The 22,722-nt window shown below is 36.9% G+C and overlaps 1 protein-coding gene across 1 annotated transcript in view; it reads left to right on the forward strand.

The window, feature by feature from the left end:
- efnb3a (ephrin-B3a) overlaps positions 1-19,508 on the forward strand; it is a 75,978-nt gene extending 56,470 nt beyond the window's left edge. Inside the window, exons 3-5 of the mRNA XM_056467537.1 lie at positions 11,579-11,671; positions 12,768-12,830; positions 15,362-19,508. Coding sequence (XP_056323512.1) covers positions 11,579-11,671; positions 12,768-12,830; positions 15,362-15,774 — 569 coding nt within the window. The 3' untranslated portion in view covers positions 15,775-19,508. The remainder of the gene's footprint in view (positions 1-11,578; positions 11,672-12,767; positions 12,831-15,361) is intronic.
- Positions 19,509-22,722: the final 3,214 nt, after the last annotated feature.

Genomic DNA, 22,722 nt, shown 5'->3' on the forward strand with positions numbered 1-22,722 from the left:
CGGCACTAGTATTTCCCTACTTGCCTTATTCTGTGCAGTTTTTGCACAGCTGGATGTGTTTTTAACAAGGACACTGAAGACAACAGCTCCAACGCCAGTTGCTAGCCTAACTCTGGAAGCCAGAGTAGTGAGATTTATTTACATCTTTCTGTTATGCTGTGTTCATACCAGACATGGAACGTGCAAATAAATCATGCCATTCACGGGTAAATAGATGTGTGAACATTTTAAGTGTACTCGCTTCATTTGCACCTCAAATTTTATTTATTCGTGCGTCAATTTTACTTTACAATAGACGCAGATTCACGTCTTGGGCAGGGCTCTAGTTTCATTGCTAAATGGTTAACATGGATTTTATTGAAAGAATAGCTGTGTTTATGTGCTTTTAGGAAGGCTGAAAAACAGCGTATATTTGTTCGAAGCCGTGTCTGAGTCCGGTAGATTTTTTTCAGAGGTGCACCCAGCTCTGTGAGTTCATAAACTCCTCCAGAAACTATACCTGGGTGATGGAGGCTTTCAGCGGTGGTTCCGAGTGAGCCAAGCCCAGTTTGATGAGCTGTTGTCTGATGTCAGCAGCAGGAATTCCTCTCGTGACACTAACAACAGGCGTTACGTCATAATCACCCCCTACAAGATTTTTGAACTCGAGCAATTCAAATGCGCAAAGCGCTTAACTCGCGCTGCCTCATTCGTGTGTATCGCGCTGCAGTATGTCTATTAGCTTCTTTGCATTGACTCAACATGTAAATTACTCGCGCTTGATGCTTCATCCACGAATCATTCGAGTGTATCGCGCCGTAGTATGTCTATTCGCTTCTTTGCATTGACTTAACATGTAAATCACTCGCGCTTGACGCTTCATCCGCGCTTCATTTGCATGTATTGCGCCACAGTATGTCTATTCATCTTTTTGCATTGACTTAACATGTAAATCACTCGCGCTTGACCCTTCATCTGCGCTTCATTTGCATGTATTGCGCCGTAGTATGTCTATTCGCTTCTTTGCATTGACTTAACATGTAAATCACTCGCGCTTGATGCTTCATCCGCGCTTCATTCGCATGTATTGCGCCACAGTATGTCTATTCAGCTTTTTGCATTGACTTAACATGTAAATCACTCGCGCTTGACCCTTCATCTGCGCTTCATTTGCATGTATTGCGCCGTAGTATGTCTATTCGCTTCTTTGCATTGACTTAACATGTAAATCACTCGCGCTTGACGCTTCATCCGCGCTTCATTCGCATGTATTGCGCCACAGTTTGTCTATTCAGCTTTTTGCATTGACTTAACATGTAAATCACTCGCGCTTGACCCTTCATCCGCGCTTCATTCACATGTATTGCGCCGTATTGCGTCACATGTATTCGCTTTTTTAATCTGTGCTTCATTTGCGTGTATCGCACCGTAGGATCTCTATTTGTGTCTTTGCATTGACTTAACATGTAAATCACTCACACTTTATGCTTTATCCACATCTGTAATGCAGCATTATACTCGCACTTCTAAACCTCATTCCCATCCGGGTCACGGCACCAACACAATCTTTCAAGTTTTGCTTGCTCTGATCTGAGCTGGGTTTGAATAAACTCTTCCAGCATGAGAGAGGTGGGTATGCTAACAAGTAGACTAAAGACTACAGCATGTAGTGGCAGCTGCTAGTCTCCCTCTTAAAGCCCGGGAAGTGAGGTTTATTTACTCCCAATTCCTTGATTTGACTACTTTACCCATTTTATAAGCTTGTTGTGAAGTCACAGCTGGTAGAGACGCATAAACACACATAGCTTGTACAATTTGCCCAGCACAGAGCATTCTTTTAGATGTTCACTAAAAGCTGTCCAAGCTTTTATATTTATTTGTAATAGTGATAATGTTAAAACTGTATGTATGAACGTCATGCATCCATGACTAAATGAATCAGAACTGCACTGTAAACACATCTTTGAAGACATTTCTCGTGGTGTCCTTGGACAATCTGACCCTGGCATGGTTTTATCGGAGATATTTGCTTTTAATGAAAGGCCTTTTCTGTAGGTTGGAATGCATTCACAGATAATCTCTCACACACGCAAAATTTGTCTCATATTGCATGCTGCCCCCTTTAGGCCTGCCCTGGCACAGCTGCCAGATAATGAGGTCATGGAGGCCCTCTTGCCAGCAGGAACTTGAGCTTACTTAGGGAAAATTACTCTGGGTTTGTGCAGCCCAAACAGATTGTGCTAATTCCTAGTGGGCTGAAAAGGTTGACTTGGTCGCTGGCCTGATTTGTCGGGGGTTAAAACCATCTTTTCGAGCTGTTGTTGCTCCCATCACTGGTCATCATGGGTCAGTCCCCCTTTCACAGGTGGGGGTTGTGTAGGGAGCAGGGGAAATTTGGAAGAGAGACGGAGCGGGTCAGCGTGTGAGTTTTTTTTCAGAATGTTCTTTGACTGTTTTCTTTGTTCATGTCCACTCCAGACATGCTTTTCTCTACATCACCGCAGATCATCATCTCAATTACTGAAGTCATCCGTTGTGCTCTCTCGTCTGTGATTTTTCGACTGCCGGGAGAACATGTAGACTGTAAAGTCTGCACTACAGTGTGTGTCATGTCTGCTTTTCATCCTCTTTGTTAAACCCACGGCCTCTTGTCTTCCACAACCATCATCAGAACCTTCCAGACTACTGTTTTTCTACGCCTACACACCTTTCCGCTTATCCTCTTCCTCTTTCCTCGCTTAGCTGTTTGCAATAAAAATAGGCTAAATAAAATAATAAATGTGTAAATATACAGAATGCACAGTAATGTTATATGAAGAGTTCTAGAAGCCTCTAAATGCTGTCTGAATAATTTTTTTACTTGTTTTTTTCACGCTTCTGTTTTTATGATCAGTTATTTCATTTTTATAGTGATGAATAGGTTATTTTTCATTGACTTTAAAGTGAAAAAACTGTACATAAACAAATAAGGCTGAGGAAAAAAAATGCTTATTTTAGAATAAAACAGTTCTGAGAGACCTGGAAAAACCTGGAAAAGTCATGGAATTTTCGCATGGCATATTCCAGGCCTGAGAAATTTTTTGATAAACAGAAAAACCCACAAAGTTTTGGAAAAGTCATGAAAATTACATTTACGTTAGTCATTTAGCAGACGTTTTTTTCTAAAGCGACTTAAGCTGCGGTCACACTACAGCTTGAGCTTGCAAAATTCTGTGGTATGGTGCTGCGAAAAGGGGCGGAGTTAAACAACATGATTAGACATTAATAAAAGAGAGCGATTGCCCCATATTTTAAATTTCTTATGTTAAATTATCTTCTATTGGTCTCACGCAATCACCTGATGTGATTTCGCAGGCAAGAATTTACCAAGCTTGAACTTTCGTATGCAGCGAAATGCGAAACACGTGCTTGCGTTTCTGGTCTGCCGCATTCGCATGCCTATGAATGGAAGTCTATGGAGCGAAAAGTGCAGTGTGATCACGGCTTTATAATAGAAGTAGTTTTACCTACTGCTACTAATTTAACAAACTATTAAGATTATCTAAAATAAGTTTGACAAATATCTGTATATTGGAGTGGAGGTTAGTTGTTTTCTTTTCTTTTCTTGGTCAAAAACATGCTGTCACATTAGTAGTGCTGTGAAACATCATCTATTTTACATATTTATAAAAACAAATTGAAACTATTGCATGTTTTATGATATGCTGTAATAAATTTAGACGTTTCTTATGATTTACCACGTATTTGTTGACATTACATGAAACATTAGGTCATGAAAATTGACTTGAAAGTCCTGGAAAAGTCTTTTGTAGTAAAAATGTGTATGAACCCTGATATACACATTTGTTTTAATGTAATGTTGTATAAATTTAATGGAATTGTAATAACATTTATTTTTAAGTTAATCTATCATTTATATCAATATAAATATTTATTTGGTTTACTTTCTAAATAAAGGGATTTCTTTATTATTGTAGCAGTTTTTGATGTGGTATTAAAACTGACATTTCACTAACATTACCAAATATACTAAAATTGTTTTAAATTTGGTTGTGTTGTTCAAACCCAAACAAATATTTGTTGCATTTTTTTAATCATTTAAGTTCATTTGATTGACTATATAAAATCTGTCAATATTATTGGTGCCTTTTTGGGTAAAATTGCTACTTTTTACTGTAATAAGTGCCCATCCCTAGAAGTGATAACCCATTGTTGCAGTGTGCTTTAAATAAATATTTTCATAATTTATAATAGATTTATTCTTTAAAACTTTAATATTAATTTATGCAATTGCAATGCCTTGATTTTAGTACACAGCCATAGCCATAAATGCAATAGTATTAATAATTGGCATATTTATAATATAATATTTAATAATTTGCTGTTTCGGTTTAGCTCTTTTTTGGTTTTCGGTTTTGGTCAAGAATTTTCATTTCAGTGCACCCCTACTATCTATGAAGATGTTGGTGTTATGTCAACCATGTTCACTTGGTTCCTCTTACTGCTGATCCAGATCAGCTTTTACACCTTTACTGAACATCTCTGAATCTCTCCAGGGGCGAAAGAGAGAGCGAGGAAGGTGAAGTGCACAATGAGAGCCATTAGGTGATGGATCTTTTTTTGTTCTACACCTCCAGTGCGTTGACTAATGACTGCCGTGAGCACTAAAAAGGTCATGGTTTTTGATTCACTCCATGAGTGTGTGTTACTGTGTCTTTCGGTGTGTGTTTCCATGTGACGAGGGGTGAATATGTTAAATTTTGCATAATCTCTAAAGATTATTCTTTATTTAAGCCAGTTTGGTGGATGTAATATTTAGCTAAGCGCTCTATAATATTTATAGGCGCTCTGGATGATATCCAAAGGTTGTTAATGTTTGCTTACATTCTTTTTCAAAACATTAATGCTTTAATTGCAGTTGAGCTCCATGGACAGCACCGGATACATGTTATTGATAACATCAGAAAAATGTCACAAAATAGTTCGCCTAAAGAAAACAATAAATGCGTATATATACAGAATGTGATGCTATTCAATGAGAAAAAAAGCCTCTAAATCCCATCTGAACTTTAGTTTTTATTTATTTTTTTAATGTTTTTTCACACTCCTGTGTTTATGATCAGTTATTTCACTTTTCTAATGATCAATAGGTTATTTTTCATTGATTTAAAGTGAAAAAAACTGTAGATAAACGGATAAGGCTGAGGGAAAAAATGCTAATTTTAGAATAAAACTTCTACAATTGACAGCACTGAGACCAAAACAACACAGCCGAAACAGTATGTTGTGATGACGCAAATCGAAACTGCAGCCTGCATGTGTTGTCTGAAGCAGCATGTCTTCAGTGTGTCAGTTCTATCTATTCTGATAGATCTATTCTAGACCGCGATGGATACGAAGAGACTGACTGCTATTTAACATGCATGCGCGAGCAGGGCAGCAGCAGTGTCTGTGCAGTGCATAGGGACAGCAAAAGGCGCAGGCAAAATAGTTTGCCTAAAATTTTTTTATTTAATTTACTCACCCTAGGGCTGGGCAATATGGCAAAAATGTAATCTTAATATTTATTTTCCATATTGAGCGATAACAATTTATATTTCAAGTTGTTAATACCTCCAGATTTAAAAGAGTACCCCTAACAATGACTGAAGCCACAAAAATTAGAGGGTAGGGTCAGCCCAGCCCAGCCCTAACTCACCATCAGGCCATGCAAAATTTAGGTGACTTTATGATGGCTATGGTTATCTGTGATTCTAAAAATGCAAGTCAAAAACTACTAGCACTTTTGAGAGTGTAAGCTTAACAATCCACAGATTACAAGGTAATGATTTGGCACAGAGAGATTGTTTAGCCTCATAACAATTCAATTCAATTCATGTTTATTTATATAGAGCTTTTTACAATGTAGATTATGTCATAGCAGCTTAACATAGCTCTAGTAAAATCCAGAATTCAGAGTTAAAGTTCAGTTTAGTTCAATTCAATGTGGTTTAAATTTCACTGCTGAAAGTCCAAACACTGAAGAGCAAATCTATTGATGCGCAGCTCCACAAGTCGCGATCTGAGCAAGCCAGTGGCAACAGTGGCGGGGAAAATAACATCACCAATTGACAAAGTGAAGGGGAAAACAAACCTTGAGAGAAACCAGGCTCTGTTGAGCATGACCATTATTCTTCTGGCCAAACATCCTGTGTGGAGCTGCAGTCTAGGCGCCGGAAGCTGGAGAAGCTGGACGTCCATTGTGGAGAACTATAAGTGTGAGTAGGGCACTGGCGGGTGGTCAGGCTGGCCCACAGGATCAATGCGGGGACTCGTTGTCATTGTGGTCTTTCAGGAATCAGTCTCATGCACTCCATTCCTCCATGACCACCACAGCTCGGGATATGGCCTGGTCCAGGATTATCAATACCTTGATAACACTTCCATGTCCCATCCGAAGCCACAGGTTTTCATTTTGTTTTGCCTGTATGTGTTTTTTCAGTTGACTTGCATTTTACGAATCACCAATGACCACGTTTTCAGCTAAACATTTTGTTTCATCTTCTTCTTAAAAGAAAATGTTACTTCAAGAGTTCACACTTAGCTGATGATTGATAATAAAGCTTGTTAGGCATGCTGTCCCAGGAGAGAGCCCTGAGCTTATAAGATCCTCGAGCCCTGGGCTCCCTCCCGTTGCAGGGCGAGAGGGGAGTTTGAGCTCAGGTAGATCTCGATGCCTCCCCCTCCTGCTTATTGTAGCTAAGTGTCAGATATGGATACTGAGAAGTTGTACTCAGAGTTTTACTAAAAATATTTTGTATTAATTGTTTAGAGTGCTTGTTTTTGAACTGTGGGAGGAAACCAGAGGACCCGGGGAAAACCCACGGGAGCACAGGGAGAACGAGCAAAACTCTGCACGGAAATGTCGCCTGGTTTGGAAGGGAAATAAACCAGGGGCATTCTTGCTGTGAGGCAACAGCGCTAATCACTGGCCACCGTGTCGCCCGTTTGAAAGGAGGGAAAGTAGGGTTGGGGGGTTTCTTCAATTTAATTCACCTTTATTTGTATAGCGCTTATACAATGTAGATTGTGTCAAAGCAGCTTCACATAAAAGGTCACAGTAAATAGGAACAGTGTAGTTCAGTTCGTGGTGTTTAAGTTCAGTTCAGTTGAGCTCAGTTCAGTGTGGTTTAATAATCACTACTGAGAGTCCAAATACTGAAGAGCAGATCCAACGATGTGCAGCTCTATAGATCCCGAACCATGCAAGCCAGTGGCGACAGATGAGAGGCAAAAAAAACTTCACTAAATGGCGAAAGTGAAGAAAAAAAACCTTGAGAGAAACCAGGCTCAGTTGGGCACGACCATTTTAATTTCTCCGCTGGCCAAACATCTTGTGGAGAGCTACTGTCTCAGTGGCGGAGGCTGGAAGCTGGCCTCAGCGAAGACTCGTCTGTCTCTGGAGCGTCACAGGAATCAGTCTCATGTTCTCCACTCCTCCATGACCACCACAGTAGCTGCTCAGGATACGGCCTGGTCCAGGATATGGAAACCTTGGGATCATCTCGTCGTTGGTCTTGTTTAGAATATCTTCAAGACGAAGATATTAAGATGAGAAAAGTCTGGTTATTTATAGTGAGTTAAGGATCATCTGATAGAATAATTAGTCATGAGCTAATGCTGGAACAGCTGTGAACAATCATAAGCACGTGATCCTCTTGAATTTTGTTTATAAATAAACTTCACATATTGTATGTCAAAATAACATTTGTGGGTGAGTTATACCTTGAATATTTAGATTTGATTCAATTAATCCAAAGTGACACTAAAGAGATTTATGATGTCTATGTAAAATAAATGTTGTAGCTTGTTATCATTCATTCATTCATTCATTCATTCATTATCTTTACGGCTTAGTCTCTTTATTAATCTGGTGCCGCCACAGTGGAATCGACTGCCAATTTATCCGGAATATGTTTTACGTATCAGATGTTCTTCCAGCTGCAACCCATCTCTAGGAAACACCCATTGTACAATTTAGCTTAATCAATTCATCTATAGCGCATGTCTTTGGACTGTGGGGGAAACCGGAGCACCCGAAGGAAACCCACGCAAACACAGGGAGAACATGCAAACTTCACACAGAAATGCCAACTGACCCAGCCGGAGCTAGAACCAGCGACCTTCTTGCTGTGAGGCGATTGTGCTATCCACTGCGCCACGGTGTCGCCAGCTTATTATCAGCTAGTTTAAAATAATATGATTGTTTCTTCAGCACCAGATGAGAAGGATCATGTGACACTGAAAATTCAGCTTTTCCCTCCCATGAACAATTTGCATTTAAAATGACCATAGAAAACTGTTGTTTTAAATTAAAATAACATTTCACAATATTACTCTGTATTATTCAAACGTTTCAATAAAATATCTCAGTACACAACACACACACACGAGAACTTATATATGCAATTTAACACAAATATGAGCTTGACATTTCTGCTATTAAACCTTTGAGGTGCTTTAGACTTCCACTGTAAGTGCATTGTTGTAAACATTTTTTTTTTCAGGAAGACTCTAAAGGACTTTCTATGACAGAAGGCATGTCGCAGATGTTGTCGATAGAGTTTAATTTGTCCCAAATCCAAACCATCCCTCACAAATCCTAAATCTGTGGGAAAACAAATCATTGCCTGGCAAAATTAATCTTCAAATTCATTAGCCAACCGGCAAATTCATAGCCCACCTCAGCCTCGGTTCCTTTGTATCATAAAATACAACAGTTTCCCTCAAGCAGAAAAGCTATTGAATGTTTACTGGCACCACAGTTGGCATGTGCTTTTCAGCCGCCTGCCGTAATGTTTTCCTAAGAACATAATAATCAGAAGATATTTCGGAAGGGAAGAGTCTTTGTACACAAGCGCCGCTGCAGATTAGCCACGGCGTGTCATTCAGACGTTTAATAAAATATTGAATGGTTCGAATGCAAAGTGTTTCAGCGATGTAGAATTCAATATCGCCTCACGAGTGGGCTTTATATTTGCCAAGTAAAATAAGTTTGAAGATGAAGCTCTTTGTACAGTTTGATTGTCTGAATGCAGTATTCAGTGCGTGGATGCTGAGTTATTCAGACTTACATGGATGAAGTACTGAGTTTTTCAGAGAGGCGCCTGACCTATGAAATATTTAGTAATGTGAAGGCTGGAAGATGCGATGGCGGAGTGTTTCAGAGACTGTGTGTGTGTGTGTTTGTGTTTTGAGGGATGATTGTATACATGGTTAAAAGGCAACATAGTTGAGTCTCTGTTATTCCTGAGAGACAGTTTCCTATACACAAAGCAGCCTGGAGACAAGCAAGTACTAAATAGGCAAGAAGCAATGCTAGAAAGAACCCAAGCAAGCTGGCATACAGGATTACTTTAGTCAGAATGGAAAACTCGAAAAAACTGGGACTTAGAAATAAAACACACACACACTGATACATATTTTTACATTTAAAAACAATATTTTATGAAATAATTTTTCCTTTTTTAAGAATTGTTTAATAAATTTTTCAGCATTTCATGTAGTTAAATCAGTTACCATTTGTAAATAATTGACAGCAATAATATTTACGTGGGTTTTGTATTAATTTGAACTTCATTAGCCTGACAGTAAACTGTTCTGTACAAAAGATGCTACGGCATTTATTACTTGAGCATTTTTTTCCTTTTTCAATTGATGCTGAGTGAAAGCAGTGCTCAACTTTCAGAAATTGTCTACCTCAGAAGGTCAGAGTAAATAATACATGAGCTGTTTGTTTTCTGTTCAGTTGATCGGGTTTGTGGATTTTGCAACTCTTTTAGAAAAATAATCAGATTTCACTGATTTCATTTCATAAATACAGACATTAAGTAAATATCTAAACTAGAGTTGTTCAGAAAGGTTGAGCTTGATGAATGCACTAAACACTTTTTACTCTTCTTTTTTTTTTTTCTTTGTTGTGTTCTAGATGTGGGCATGATGTGCATCCCCCCCAACATTACAATGTGCCCTGTTTATTTTATTTTGAAGCAAAAAAAAATACTATCATACATTTTTACTATGGTTTATAGAATGCATCCATTAAAAAACAAGAGTCATTTGATGCCAACTTAGTATGATCATTTAGTGCTTAATATTTGGACTGCATCAAAATGTAAATTTTGGGCTGAAACCAAAAATGCTTTGTATTAAATGATATATGGGATTTTGTAAGGCTTTTTAAATTTAATTTAATAATTTGAATACTGATTTTAAAATACAGAAACCCAGGGGCGCCGCTAGGGGAGAGAAAGTTAGGACTATTCTAAGGGCCCACACACTTTTGAGGCCTGCAGAGTTACTATTAGTGTCCTAAAGGGGCCCGACAAAAACATTAAGTCATAGAGCCCATAGCAGCCAGTGGCTCCCCTGCTGAAGCCAATAAAATGACCATTTTATTGACAGTAAAATTTTATTAAGAATGAATGTGGGGAAAGACATTGTTTTACCAGAAGTAGCTAAGCATGTCCACATCAAGAACACAACAAAGAAAAAGGAAAAGTAAAAAGTGTTTAGTGCATTCATCAAGCTCAACCTTTCTAAACAACTCTAGTTTAGATATTTACTTAATGTCTGTATTTATGAAATGAAATCAGTGAAATCTGATTATTTTTCTAAAAGGGTGCAAAATCCACAAACCTGATCAACTGAACAGAAAACAAACAGCTTTCATCAAACAGTTATTTGAACTGTCTTTTCTTTTCTGGTGAGCATGTGCGATTCATATATAAATTAGTATCTGTAAATGAGCAGAATATCCCCAGAGCAGAATGTTGAGATATATTGAGCTTTAACTGTTGCGCGTCTGTTTACTCTACCCTATGGAAGTGGATTTCCAGATCCAAACACAGTGCTTTTCAGTATCCAGTGTGAAAGCCACTTCACACCACAGTGTCTATGACTGAAGGGAGAGTGAAACCAGCACACTGGGCATTGCACAGTGCAGCACATCATAGCCTTTTTTCAGCTCATAGTTTCAGCAGCCAAAGGTGCTTTCGTACTTTATATATTTTGATAAATCAGAAATTTTTTTTTAATTTACATAAAATTTATATAAAAATGTCTATCAGTCTGAATGATGGAACATTATTTCACCCAAAAGAGATGGAAGTAGGGATTTATTTAATTTAATTTAATGATATAGGAAAAAGTGCTTTTAAATCTGTGATTAAATTAGATTCGTCTTGTTAAAATAGTTAAGACAGAGAAAATTTATAGTTTTAAAGAATGAATTTTGATTTATAATCATCATGATGGATTATATTTTGTTTGTTTATTCAGAAAATCTTATAGTTGTCACAACAGGAAAACATGGGATTTTGCCTCTGATGATTAATAAAACAGTAATGGGACTCCCGATGTGCACTGCATTCGCTGAAAGTGCCAGTTATGCAGTTATACCTGATAGTTGCACATCAACGTGAAGTAATGGAGAGTCATAAACCACTGTTTTATTGCAGAGTTCCAGTCAGTCATCATTAAACATCATCGGAAATGCTGAAAGAAAAAACCTTGACATTAATGTTGACGGTTTTTTTTTTTTCTACCTCTTTTTTCAAAGCTACCTCTGATGGCACCAAAGAAGGTATCGACAGCATGAGAGGAGGCGTTTGTGTGACGCGAGGGATGAAGCTGGTGCTCAAAGTGGGACAGAGTGAGTATCTTCACCTCCAAATGCATATCAGTGAATTTACAGAGGAAGATTTCAATACAAAAATCATCAAACATTGCGTCAATCAGTAGATACTTGCACACCTATTCACTGAAAAACAGCTTCTTGAAACATTACCGTTGTACTCAGCAATGCAAGCAAACCATGTTTGCAAGACTTTATCAATAAATCTTTAATATATATATCCCAGTAGTGACGTCAAAATGAAATAATCTGTGTAACTCAGAGTGCATCACTTGTGTCAGTTGTTATGTCAAATAAACAATTAAAAACAATCTCAGAGGGAAATTTACAGCTCAAATATTCTCCTTATCGCAGTTGAAGAAATTTGACTGTTGCAACCTCTGCTTCTGCTGCATGTGATGAAAACACACATTTATAAAATTGCCAGAAATTGCGAGGAGTGTGCAGTATATTTTATCCCTTAGAGCAGGGGGGTCCAAACTCGGTCCTGTAGGGCTGGTGTCCTGGAAAGTTTAGCTCCAACCCTAATCAAACACACCTGAACCAGCTAATCAAGCTCTTTCTAGATATACTAGAAACTTCCTGACAGATGTGTTGAGGCAAGTTGGCACTAAACTCAGCAGGACACCGGCTCTCCAGGACCGAGTTTGGACACCCCTGCCTAAACTAAATGTGCACTGAGTGAATTTTACCAAACAATGTTAATGTTAGAATTAGAAACCACCGAAATAAACATGCCCGTAACCCATCATGACCTGCCCCTTTTTGATATCTTCGTTATTATTACTAGATCCACCCCTTACTGCTGATTGGCTGCATGTTTTGGGACTCAATCTAACTTAAGCATTTTTAAAAAACTTCCTTAATGCACTTTAAAATGTACAGTAAGGACACATATGTGTCACATTTCACACATTTCAATAAACTGACAGAAAGTAGGTTAAATTTGTGTAAGGGGCAAAAATCTAGCTGTGACAATCAGTTTATGCCTAAGTCAAAGCCAATTATGTCCTTACTCCAATAAGGTAAAACAGGTGAACATGTACACACTCAATATCAGCACACTTTCACTAATATGCTTGGCGTTTTTTATGATGCAATCTTTTTTTTCTAGCTGCATATGGCCTTCCCCCAAAGCCCAAACCTGATCCAGGGCGACCCAACAGCAAAATCCCAGGTAACAACCAGAAATAGTGCAAAACACCACTTTAAAATGGTGTAATAATAAAATAAACATTTACTGATGATTTATTCATACTAAAATGGGTCACACACTGGACGCACCATGCTGTGCTGCGTTGACCCATTTTTTATATTGTTTTCTATATGTTGCTGAGCAGCATGAACAGATGCAGAATTGCAGCGCTGCTGAGCGAAACCTCAGAGAAAATAATTCTAAAAGACGTGGCATGGCGCAACTTATGTACAACTCCCTTAAGGTCGTACAGTAAAGTTTTCTTCAGTAAACCATAAAAATACAAAGTTCTGCCATGAATCTCTGTTATCCAAACTGCTGCCGACCCCATCATCAACTTCATGGTCAGGTGATTGGTCACCAGCCAAAGAAATTGCTCCTCAACTTTTAATTACCTAAGTGTTGTGTACTTTAGCAATTTGCAGCATGTTTTCAGATACCCTCCTCCACCCCAACTCCACCTGTGTATAGATCTTCACTGCACCAATAATCAAAGCAGCAGCAGCAGTGAAGCAGATCTATGCCGCCAAGACCAAACAAATCAACATTGACATACAGTTAGGTCCATAAATATTGGACATTGACACAATTCTAAACATTTTTAGCTCTTTACACCAACACAATCTATTTGAAATAAAACAAACTAGTTGTGCTTTAACTGCAGACTGTCAGCTTTAATTAGAGGGTACTTACATCCAAATCAGGTGAACGCTGTAGGAATTACAACATTTTGCATATGTGCCTCTCACTTGTTAAGGGTCCAAAAGTAATTGGACGTTTGGCTTCTATTATTTTTCGTGGCCAGGTGTGTGTTAATCCCTCATTATCCCAATTACAATGAGCAGATAAAAGGTCAAACATACAGTTAGGTCCAAATATTTATGGGCGTACAGTAACTGTATGCATATTCATTACCATACTAAATCTCTCCGAGTTGTCATGACAGAAATGTGATTGATTTATAAATCAATCAGTAACGACAGGCACTTTGAGTCACAAAACATAAACAGACATATCTAAATTAATACCTTTGGCACCTGATAATACATTGAGCTAAATACATTGTGTGGAAATCAAAATGTACAACATTATATTTAATTCACAACCTTGGCAAACAGTTACATACTCATTAAATATTTCTATTTGTTTCTATTTATATAAAGGATATGACTCTGGTCAACCTCAAACTTAGTTCCCCATAAGCACAATAGCTCTTTATGTCATAAACAACAGCTCCATTAAATATTCAAGCACTTTTTGGACTTCCAGAAATGTTCGCACTGATTTGTTATTTTGTTTGACAGAACCTATGTGTGATGGCAAATGCTCCTCTGCATTATTCTTGTCATCTTTTAGCATTTTAGATGACATCATATGACAGCTACACTGGATATATGTGGTGACATTTCTGTTGATGTTTAAATTGAACAAATATGCTAATTGGAACACCGTTTTTACTGTTACTAAAGCAATATTTTTTAAAGTATACATTTGAAAAAAAAACCTGTTTTAATTAAATATGTAAAATAAATGTTGATTAAAACGGAGTGTTTTTGAAATAAAATGTGAAAACCTAACAAAAACTTTAAGCAAAATAAAACAGAAAATAAAAGTTAAAAATAAGGGATAATTAAAATGTTATTAATAATACATAAAAGATAATAAAATAGCTATTAATAATTTAAAATGTTAACTTGGCTTTAAAAATGTTCGATTCTGTCAGTTTCTGTGCTCAGAAAGACAACAAGTGCTGTATTATATTTTCTATAATATAATTATTATGTTTTATTGTAATATAATATGCTACTCATAGCTATAAATAAAACTAAATGTTTACAAACATTATAAACATGATTTAATGTGGAGCGAGGGGAACTAAATTATAAGGAATGAAAATATAAGTATATAAAAACTATTGTAGTGGCATTCACTACTAACAAAATGTATTATAAAAATGTCAAGCCAAACTAATTTATTTAAATATGCACTATACAAATTCAGCATACAGTAAATCCAAATGTGTTTACAACTCATATTTTGCTTACTTGATGGTAATTTTATTATATAATCACTCTGGAATTTAAATCACAGCAAGCTTCAGTTTATTAAAAAAATGTGACTTATATTTCAGAAAATATGATACACGCTTTTAACAGTCAAAATCCCTATAAAGTCTGTTTCTAAATGCCTTTATGTATTAACCTTGATACCACGCGTATGCATATGCATCTGTTGTCATATTAATGCACCATCTAGTGTACTTAGAACTGCATTATTGTTATTTCTCAAAGGCTTAGACCGCACTGTTGATCTCCATAAGGTAAACATTTGAGTGACCAGCAAACGTGAGGCATTTTTGAACACAAGCTGGCTGAAATCAAAGCTAGTTAAGGATTAAAATTGAATATAATCTAAATAATACCAGGATGTTTGTTTTAGGAGATAATTCCAGAAAGAAAGCGAGGACGTCTGGTCCGTGCGAGTACATGTTTATCTGCTGTTTTCCATTTCAGATACTGAAAGTGGCTCTAAAGGGGGTGAAGCCAGTGAAAGTGGCGCCGTGTCTGCGTCTAACATTGCCCTGATCTCCGGCGGTGCAGGGGGAGCCTTCATCCTACTGATTGCCATTGTGATCGCTGTGGTTTGCTACAGACGTCGGAAAGCCAAGCACTCTGAAACGCACCATCCTGCCCTCACACTCTCCTCTCTTACCCCAAAGAGGGGCAGCTCTGGTGGGACGGCGACGGGGAGCAGTGGGGGCAACAATAATGGCTCAGAACCCAGTGACATCATAATTCCCTTGCGGACCTCTGATTCAGCCTACTGCCCCCATTATGAAAAAGTCAGCGGCGATTATGGACATCCTGTCTACATAGTTCAAGAGATGCCCCCTCAGAGCCCTGCCAATATTTACTATAAAGTATGAGATCAACAAACACAGAAAACACATGCTGACTCTATAGTACCTCACACACGCACTGTGTGTCCGAGCGACTCTATATGTTAGAGCCTGTTACTAGAACTTGAACCTAAAGTTAAGCTGATGGTACTTTCTAGAAAAGCGGGAAATCCTGCTTTTTATGTCATAGCAGTGTGTGTGCGCTTATTTACACGTGTGTCTTTGTGTGCGACATGAGGCGAAGTTTGGACTACCGATTTCACATGTGCTCCGGCGCTAGTGAATGTATGTCACACACCAGTTCAAGACGAGTTTATACGTCCATTCTGATGGTTGGAATTATTGTGCTTAACCTCAAAACCAAACAGTAGAGAATGAGATTTTTAAGTGAAAAAAAACTGTATAAATAATAGAAGTACTTCATACGTTTTATACTTCAGGGGGAGATTCACTAAAGGCACGTTTACATGAAATCAGAACTGAAAACATCATGAATACTTGACAGCCATAACAACTATGGTGGACTACAGGACCATATTTTCGCAGACATATAGTGTGTCTTTACAAAGTTGCCACCTACTGGCCTGGCTGATGTAGTACAACTTTGATTTAGCCATTTTCCCAGATCAAAAAATGAGGATCATTTGACACTTCTTCAAAAAAGTGCAAAGGAAAAACAAATTTGTTTTTAGTACATTGCTCTCATGTAAACAAACTCTAATTGTGCTAGCTGTTTGCGTTGTTTATTTGCACTGTGTGGGTTATTTTACCACCACCACATTTACTAAAGGAAATCTGGCAACTATAGAAGTACATTCAGAAAAAAATCGATTTTAGGCTGCATTGTGGCTTAGCAGAATCAGCTAAAGTAAAGAACTGTACTCTAATGCAACCTTTTTATCATCGTGAACCGGTCAATGCTTGACAATTTTACTGCAGACTGGGGGTTCGTAGGTTGCTAGGTGACCATTAACCGTTTTCTCAGAGGATGACAAGCTGGCAAAACAATGCTGTCACTCTGATACAAGTTTTATTTATGGAGATAAATTACAAAGCACTGCAGTGTTTGGGTGTTCTGTGTTTTCCATACAAAGTATGAAGCTGATTGCTCAGTTCTTGTCACGTGGTTGCAGCATTCATTTAACTGGGGGCGTCTGGAAGACGAAAGTGCGTCACACTGCTTGCACGCACAAGCCGCACACCTCAATTGGAAATAACGAACTTGCAAAAACTCTAGAAAAGACACGATATGCGAACGTCATTTGCGATCTCCATCAGTTGATCTTCTTGCACAGACATGCTGAATTCACCTCATTTGTTGACACCTGGGTTGCGAATCCATTCCTTGACAGTTCGTGGGTCCTTCACTGGGCCTTTTCCCCAAAGACATCTGTTTCTTACTCATTTTGCTACTTGTGGTTTAAATTTGGCTGCTCAAGTGACCGAGATGTAAGCGAGAGAATACGGTCATTTTTCAAAATAAAAGACTTTTCAAAATAAGAGATCATTCAGACTCGGATGATAAATAAAACGGTAGTAATTAATGATCTCTTGTGCGGCCGGTAGATGAGGACTACTGCTCTAAAGAATCACTTAGAACTATACAAGAGTATCCAAACGCTTTAAAATGCTTTTGAAATCAGTTGTATCTGCAAATGATCCAGTTTCTCCATCAGTTAATCATCATTTCCGCTGCCATCAAATTGCCGCTGCCATTATCTTTTAAATTTGCAATTTTGGTTAGTGTCTTCTAATGCTAGGTTCACACCAAACCCGACATAAATTCACCTCTGTTTGCACATTTGCATTGACTTTGTATGCAATCTACTCGTGTGAATGCTTACTTTTGGTGTGAACTAGGCATAATGCGATCAAGACAAGACCATGGAATTAAGATTCCCCTGTCCTTTGGAATGATCCAACATTTTTGCCATCGTCAACTGGATCCAGTGAAGAATGTTTTGTTTTTCTATAATACGGCAGATTTGCTTTAAAAGAACATTTGCACTGCAATGTACATTTTTAAAAACATTTTAGCACAAATTGTGCGTTTGTTAAGCTGAATTGTTTGTGGTTTGTCAATGAGACACAGAGTGTACCACACGCAAAACTAGCTGAAGCGTTTAGTGAATTCTCCCCTCTTTGTTTTGTTTTTCTCATTTCACCCGACTGTAAATGTTTGTCTTTTCTGGACTCGGACCTCCATCTGATTTATTTATTGTGCATCAAAGAAACAGTTTTTCATTCCTTCCACTTCATCAGCTTCCTATCCCAACTCCTCACTACCCGCTTGTTTGTTTTTGAGGTTTTTTTTTTTAAACGTTTCTATTCGAGCTGTAGGAATCACATGTGGAGGAGGTGTAGACAAATGATGGACTGTTTCAGATCGAGACTCTTCCAAGAGGTCGCTGGTCAAAGTTAAGCGCTCCCAGAAAAACCCCTCAGCGTCATGCTGAAGTCCTCCACTCATGTTGATTTGAGGGCTTCTCCATCTCTTCCCAAGCTTTTGAAGTACTGCGTACGCCATGATAAACTGCTTACTTGCTGTAGACACACAATGCCAAACTTCTACACACTTAACACGCACATCCACATTACAGCAGTTTGTGTTTTCATCTTTTAACCCCAGCAGATGGACTCCAGCTGTGTGCCTGTATGTGTTTCAAAGCTTCGTGATTGTGATTCAGGCTGAAGACAGCAGGACTAAGAACTGAGAACTCGACTCACAAACTCTTGAGTGTTACACATCTCCGTTGCTTGGTTACGATCTCATCTCGACTCTCATTATCACATTTCAGGTGATGTCTCCAAAACAACATCACTGACATTCTCACCCCGTGCCAGCTTGAGGCTTCAGGTCCACCTGAGTTATATTACTGGTAGAGACGTGACATCATCACCTGATGTAAGAGGAGACTGTATGTTACTGGCTGGAGTGACCTGACCTTCATGGTTCAGACTGTCCATGTTGAGTTATTGTTTGACATCATATCGACAAATGGGTCAATTCCAGAAATTGCACCTTTTGTCATTTTTTGTTCTTCGCATTTCGTTCCTTTTGACAGTGTTGATTCGTTTGTATATTGAGTAAATGAGAATATTTTGAATGAAGGAAAAACAAATTGTTTTATCCAACCTACCCTTCTTGTGGCTATGGTAACCCTCGATGGTTACTGGCGATGGGAGCATTAGGGAATTTAATTATGGTGGTTTTGATTTCCCTTAACGGTTCCATTGATAACTCCTTTAGTACTTCTGAGGAAGACATATTTGAGAAAAATAAGTGCAATTTTTATTGCATCACTGTCCTCGTCAATCTGTTGCCAAAGGCTTTTTGAATGGTAGCATAAATTAAATCCAATAATTAGAACTAACCATGTATTTAAAAGACTAAACGTCACAAATGTGGTGAAATTTCCTATTTTCATAGTTTTTAACAGTTTTTATAAAACATGACCAATTACAAATAAAGAATATTCATCTGCACATTGTCATATGAACCCTAAATCAACAACTGTCTTGCAAAATAATGTTTTATTATTATTATTGTTACTATTCACTTAAATAAAACTATTCAGAATCATTTGTTTCAGTCAGAATCAGACTGTGTACATGTTTGAAGAGCTAAATAGAGATTTAATTGAACCCTTTAAGTGGCCCACCAAGAAAAAACATTTTGGATTGGATTTCTTAAATCTTAATGTCACTATTTAACACAGCCTAGAATTTCTAAAATATCAGCCTCTACCAAATGCTAGATATGTCGGTTTATGGTAAAAGTATCAAAATTAATATGTATACTATGAAAATCAGAAAAATATGAAGTGTGAGACCAAATAATAAAAAAAAAATAATAAATAAAACCTTTTTGAATACTAAATCATTTAATTTTTGAAGTATGCCATAAAATATTTCAGATTCTCATTTAACACAATTTTTTTTACAATAAAACCAAAATCAAGTGTAGAAGTGCAACAGGATTATGTTTGTTTAATTTTTTATTTTATTTTTTTAATTTTTTTTTGTAAACCATCAATGCTGTGTGTGTAAACCATTATTTAAAAGACTTTAACAGTCATTATTTAAAACAGTCAAAATATGATCAACTATTTGGTAGAGTGAGCAGTTAAAGAGGTCATGAATTGACAAATCTTTTTTTTTTTTATCTTAAGAGGTTATTATACTATTAATTACTATTTTTGTTGTCTCTGTGTGGCCCAGTTTACACCTGATATGAAATGTGGTTGGTTGTCTATCCGCATAAGCAGTACAAAAACTGGTTGAATGTGTTTTCATCTAAAGTTGAAGTCAGAATTATTAGCCCCCCTGTATATTTTTTCCTCAATTTCTGTTTAACGGAAAGAAGGTTTTTTTTTTTCAACACATTTCTAAACATCATAGTTTTAATAACTCATCTCTAAGAACTGATTTATTTTATCTTTGTCATGATGACACTTAATAATATTTGACTAGATATTTTTCAAGACACTTCTATACAGCTTAAAGTGACATTTAAAGGCTTAACTAGGTTATCTAGGCAGGTTATTATAATTAGGCAAGTAATTGTATAACGATGGTTTGTTCTGTAGACTATTGAAAAATATATAGCTTAAAGGGGCTAATCATTTTGACCTTAAAATATTAGTTTTTTTATTAAAAACTGCTTTTATTCTAGCCAATATAAAACTGAGACTTTCTCCAGAAGAAAAAATATTATCAGACATACTGTGAAAATTCTCTTGCTCTGTCAAACATCATTTAGGAAATGTTTAAAAAAAGAAACAAAAAAATTCAAAAATTCAAAGGGGGGCTAATAATTCTGACTTCAACTGTATATGCTTGAAGAACTAAATAGATATTTAATTGAACCCTTTAAGTGGCCCACCAAGAAAAAATGTTTTGGATTGGATTTCTTAACTCCTAATGTCTCTTGTTAACACACTCAGTGCAGTTTTTAACACATCCCATAATTTCCAAAATATCAGCCTCTACCTAATGGTAGATATGTCAGTTTATGGTAAAAGTACTGGAATTAATACATATAATATGAAAAGCGGAAAAATATTAAGTGTAAGACCAATTAATAAAAAAAACAATCAAAATAAAGCCTTTTTGAATAAATCATCATTTTTTAAAGCATGCCATAAAATATTTCAAATTCTCATTTAACATGTTTTCTTGTTGTTCTTTACAATAAAACCAAAATCAAGTAGTGCAGCAGGATTATGTTAATAAACCAGCAGTGATGTGTGGTGTTAACCATTATTTAAAACAGTCATTCTTTAAATGACTTTAATAGTCATTATTTAAAACAGTCATAGTTAAAGGGTTAAAGAGGTCATGAATTGACAAATCAATATTTTTCTTGATCTTAAGAGGTCACTATATTGCTTTTTTTATTTTTTTAGTCTCAATGTTGCCCAGTTTACACCTAATATTAAATGTGTTTGGTTGTCTACCAACATAGGCAGTGCAAAAGCAATCTGGTTGAATGTTTTTATCATCTACCTCTGTAAGTGGTTCATCCTCAAAGCATTTCCCAGTATGCTTCAGACAAAAATGCTTCTTAATATCAGGTGTAAAAAGTACGTGCAGAAAGACATTTTTTGTTTATTCATTTTATTTTACAAAAGGATAAAAATAAACGAGAATGCAGTGGCCTGTGTGTTGGACACAACAGTAATGTCGCAACAGATGACTGCACATTTGCATTACATTGCTTTGTATGTTGCATATTATCTGGTGTGTTTTTATATGTTTTTAACCAAAATTACCCTCATTGTCTCATCATACATCACATAAGCGTTCATTTATTTTTGATATATACAAAATAGTAGCGCAGACATAGCAGTAACTGGTTAATTTCAAATCTTAAATGCACATGCACGTACATGAATCAAAAAATGATTAATAAAGTATTACAAAAAAGTAAAGAAATAGCCTGTTAATTCTAAATTATGGTGTATTTTCATGTAAAATTCTTTCTAACGTTATTTGTGGACCTCAAAAAACATTTAACATTTAAAAAATACAAAAAAAAAGACCCCTTTAAGAAATATATTAGGAGGTGAATTAGATATATGAGCAGATTTCGTTTTGTTTTTGACTTCATCTGTGAAATGATCTGTACTTTTGAGTGAATCATTTCTAAGTGTTTTACACAGACCTGTGTCCTTATCTGCGTTTAGTTTACATACTTCAAAAAGAAGGATGCATTTTCAAACTACTGCCCCTTACAGGCCTGGAGGAACCAATACCTGGCCTATACTCACGCTTTCTTTAGCATCTCTTTATCAATATATACTTTCTCCTTCACACCAGCGTTATGTGACATACTCTACTGCCTGAATCCTAAGACATAAAGCACTTCCTCAACTAGTCAGGCCACGAGTTAGGCAGGAATTTCCCTCTTTGTCCAGCTTCACTTTTGAGCAAAGATAAGCCATCTGACCTGATTAGTGTTGACCTAAGCCACCTAAAGCTTTTCAGTACCTACCAAAAAAAACAATAGTGACCACACAAGGATACCAAACCCTGTTTCAGCATTTTGCATAGTCATTTATTACTTTGTTTACATCGAAACATCGTCAACTTGCATAATGCCTTGAAACTGATGTGAGGTAAAGACGGCTTCTAGCAAGCTCTCAACAGTGTTTCTGTAATCAGTGCTGATTTTATGAAGCAATGGAACTGTTTGCTTTGACTTTCTTTTCGGTTTGGGATGATGTTGAGATGTTATACTTTAAGGCAATGTTGAATAAATGTTTAAAAAGATGTTAAGATGTTGGGGGAAACTGTTTGGTGCACCTGTTGCTTTACCAACCCTCTCTTTTTATCTTCCTTTTCTCTCTCAACACACTGTCAAATAAAGATTACATTCCATGCAGTAAAACCCACTGATAAAAACGGAAAAGTTGCCTGTGAGGTGTTTTATCATGGCTATCATTCACTTTTATTACAGAAATTCCCAAACCT

Source organism: Danio aesculapii, chromosome 10 (genome assembly GCF_903798145.1).
Source record: "Danio aesculapii chromosome 10, fDanAes4.1, whole genome shotgun sequence".
Taxonomy (NCBI): Eukaryota; Metazoa; Chordata; class Actinopteri; order Cypriniformes; family Danionidae; genus Danio; species Danio aesculapii.